Below are 1,543 nucleotides of genomic sequence, written 5' to 3' on the forward strand. Positions count from 1 at the left end.
GGCTGGGTCGATTCCAAGTTGCGGCAAGACCCAGGTGGGCCTGTTCCCCCACCCCACAAACTGCAACCACTACATCCAGTGTTCCTTCGGACAACGGTTCGAAATGGAATGTCCCGACGGCCTACTCTTCAACCCCGCCGTCGGCAGATGTGACTTCGCCGTCAACGTCCCGTCATGCTCTTCCGGTTGAAAGGGCAAAATGTCGACAAGCTATTAAAATGTCCTATGTTCCCCCGCTCCACCCCAAAATTTAAAAAACAAATAAAGCGAAATTTTTAAGCGAGATGAAAAAAAAACTGTTCTATTTTTTCAAACAATTGTTCCTACTTCATGTGGTTGTTTGTTTTTTTTTTGTTTTTTCTTATTTTATTGACCTTTAGAATTTGAATATTAACAAAATATTTGTCAAGCTCATGCAACCGGTGTCTTAGATTAAGAAACTGGAGGGGGGGGGGGGTGATCAAATTGTTGTGCTTCGTACATTTTAATAGCTTGACGACCGGAAGAAGTTGGAATCGAGAGATCAAGGCCACAGTGCGCAATCGGAGGTCATAAGGAAAAATGTCTGATGTGGAGAATGATGCCAGATAAATGAAAAATAACCCTTACCAACTCAGCTAAACAGTTGGTCTTGGGGCAACACATTAAATCGTAATTCATGATGATTTACAATGATACTAAGCTTTTTTTAGGTGTCTGGAAGGCTACAGTTTAAAGGCTGTTTCTAAATCTAGGCCAAACTTGGGCCTAATGGTGACATGGTGGACACAATGGCCTAGTTGATTGGCTGTTCTGAATCCTTAAAAGTCAATTTGTTTGTTTGTTCTGTGGAAAGTTGGACCGTCGGTTTCAGTTATTTTGTCATATTTGAGAAGGATGCCTCAATTGCTACTTTAACCATTTCAATTCATTTTCTCTTGAAGTTGCTCATAGTTGCATTCTATGCTCAGCCGTATTCAAAATTTTAAGCTTTAAAACTACCAGATGGATATCAAGGATGACGCCTTTAACTCTAACTTTTTGTAAACCAATTCGTATTTAAGATTTCTGGCTTATTTGTAGAAAGTAGGGAAAGGGGTTTGGAGGGGGGGGGGGAGTAAGGGGAGGTGTGCACTCTCAAAGAATGACAACCGATCCGGTTTTATAAAACGATGATTGTTGAATATAAAAGGAGCTCGGAATAATTTGTGTTACCGCAAACAATACGTGTCAAAATTCATGAAGTACTTTTTTCTTGTGCGAGTGTGATTTTTTCTTGATTTTCTTCTTGATATGCAAGGTTCAATAAAGTTCTTTTTGTTGCAGTGAGCGACGAATTGTAATAAACGGCATGTGTTTTGGTTTGTCATGTGGATCTATACATCGCACTGGCAATGACAATGACAATGACAATCTTTATTCATCCCGCAGGGAGAAATTTGTCTTGTTCGTTTGAAATGGCAGTAGATGTTACAAAGCTTAGGTGCACTCACGCATACGCACAACAAGACAGGACATTAGTAAATACATATCTCACGTGCTGAAACACCCGCTCCGTAAAACT

The 1,543-nt window shown here is 40.3% G+C and overlaps 1 protein-coding gene across 1 annotated transcript in view; it reads left to right on the top strand.

The window, feature by feature from the left end:
- The window catches only part of LOC101849137 (acidic mammalian chitinase), a gene marked incomplete in the record, with an annotated part of 33,335 nt that extends 32,008 nt beyond the window's left edge, over positions 1-1,327 (top strand). The window contains 1 exon segment of the mRNA XM_013084511.2: positions 1-1,327. Coding sequence (XP_012939965.1) covers positions 1-190 — 190 coding nt within the window.
- Positions 1,328-1,543: the final 216 nt, after the last annotated feature.

This window comes from Aplysia californica, unplaced genomic scaffold (genome assembly GCF_000002075.1).
Source record: "Aplysia californica isolate F4 #8 unplaced genomic scaffold, AplCal3.0 scaffold00299, whole genome shotgun sequence".
NCBI lineage: Eukaryota > Metazoa > Mollusca > Gastropoda > Aplysiida > Aplysiidae > Aplysia > Aplysia californica.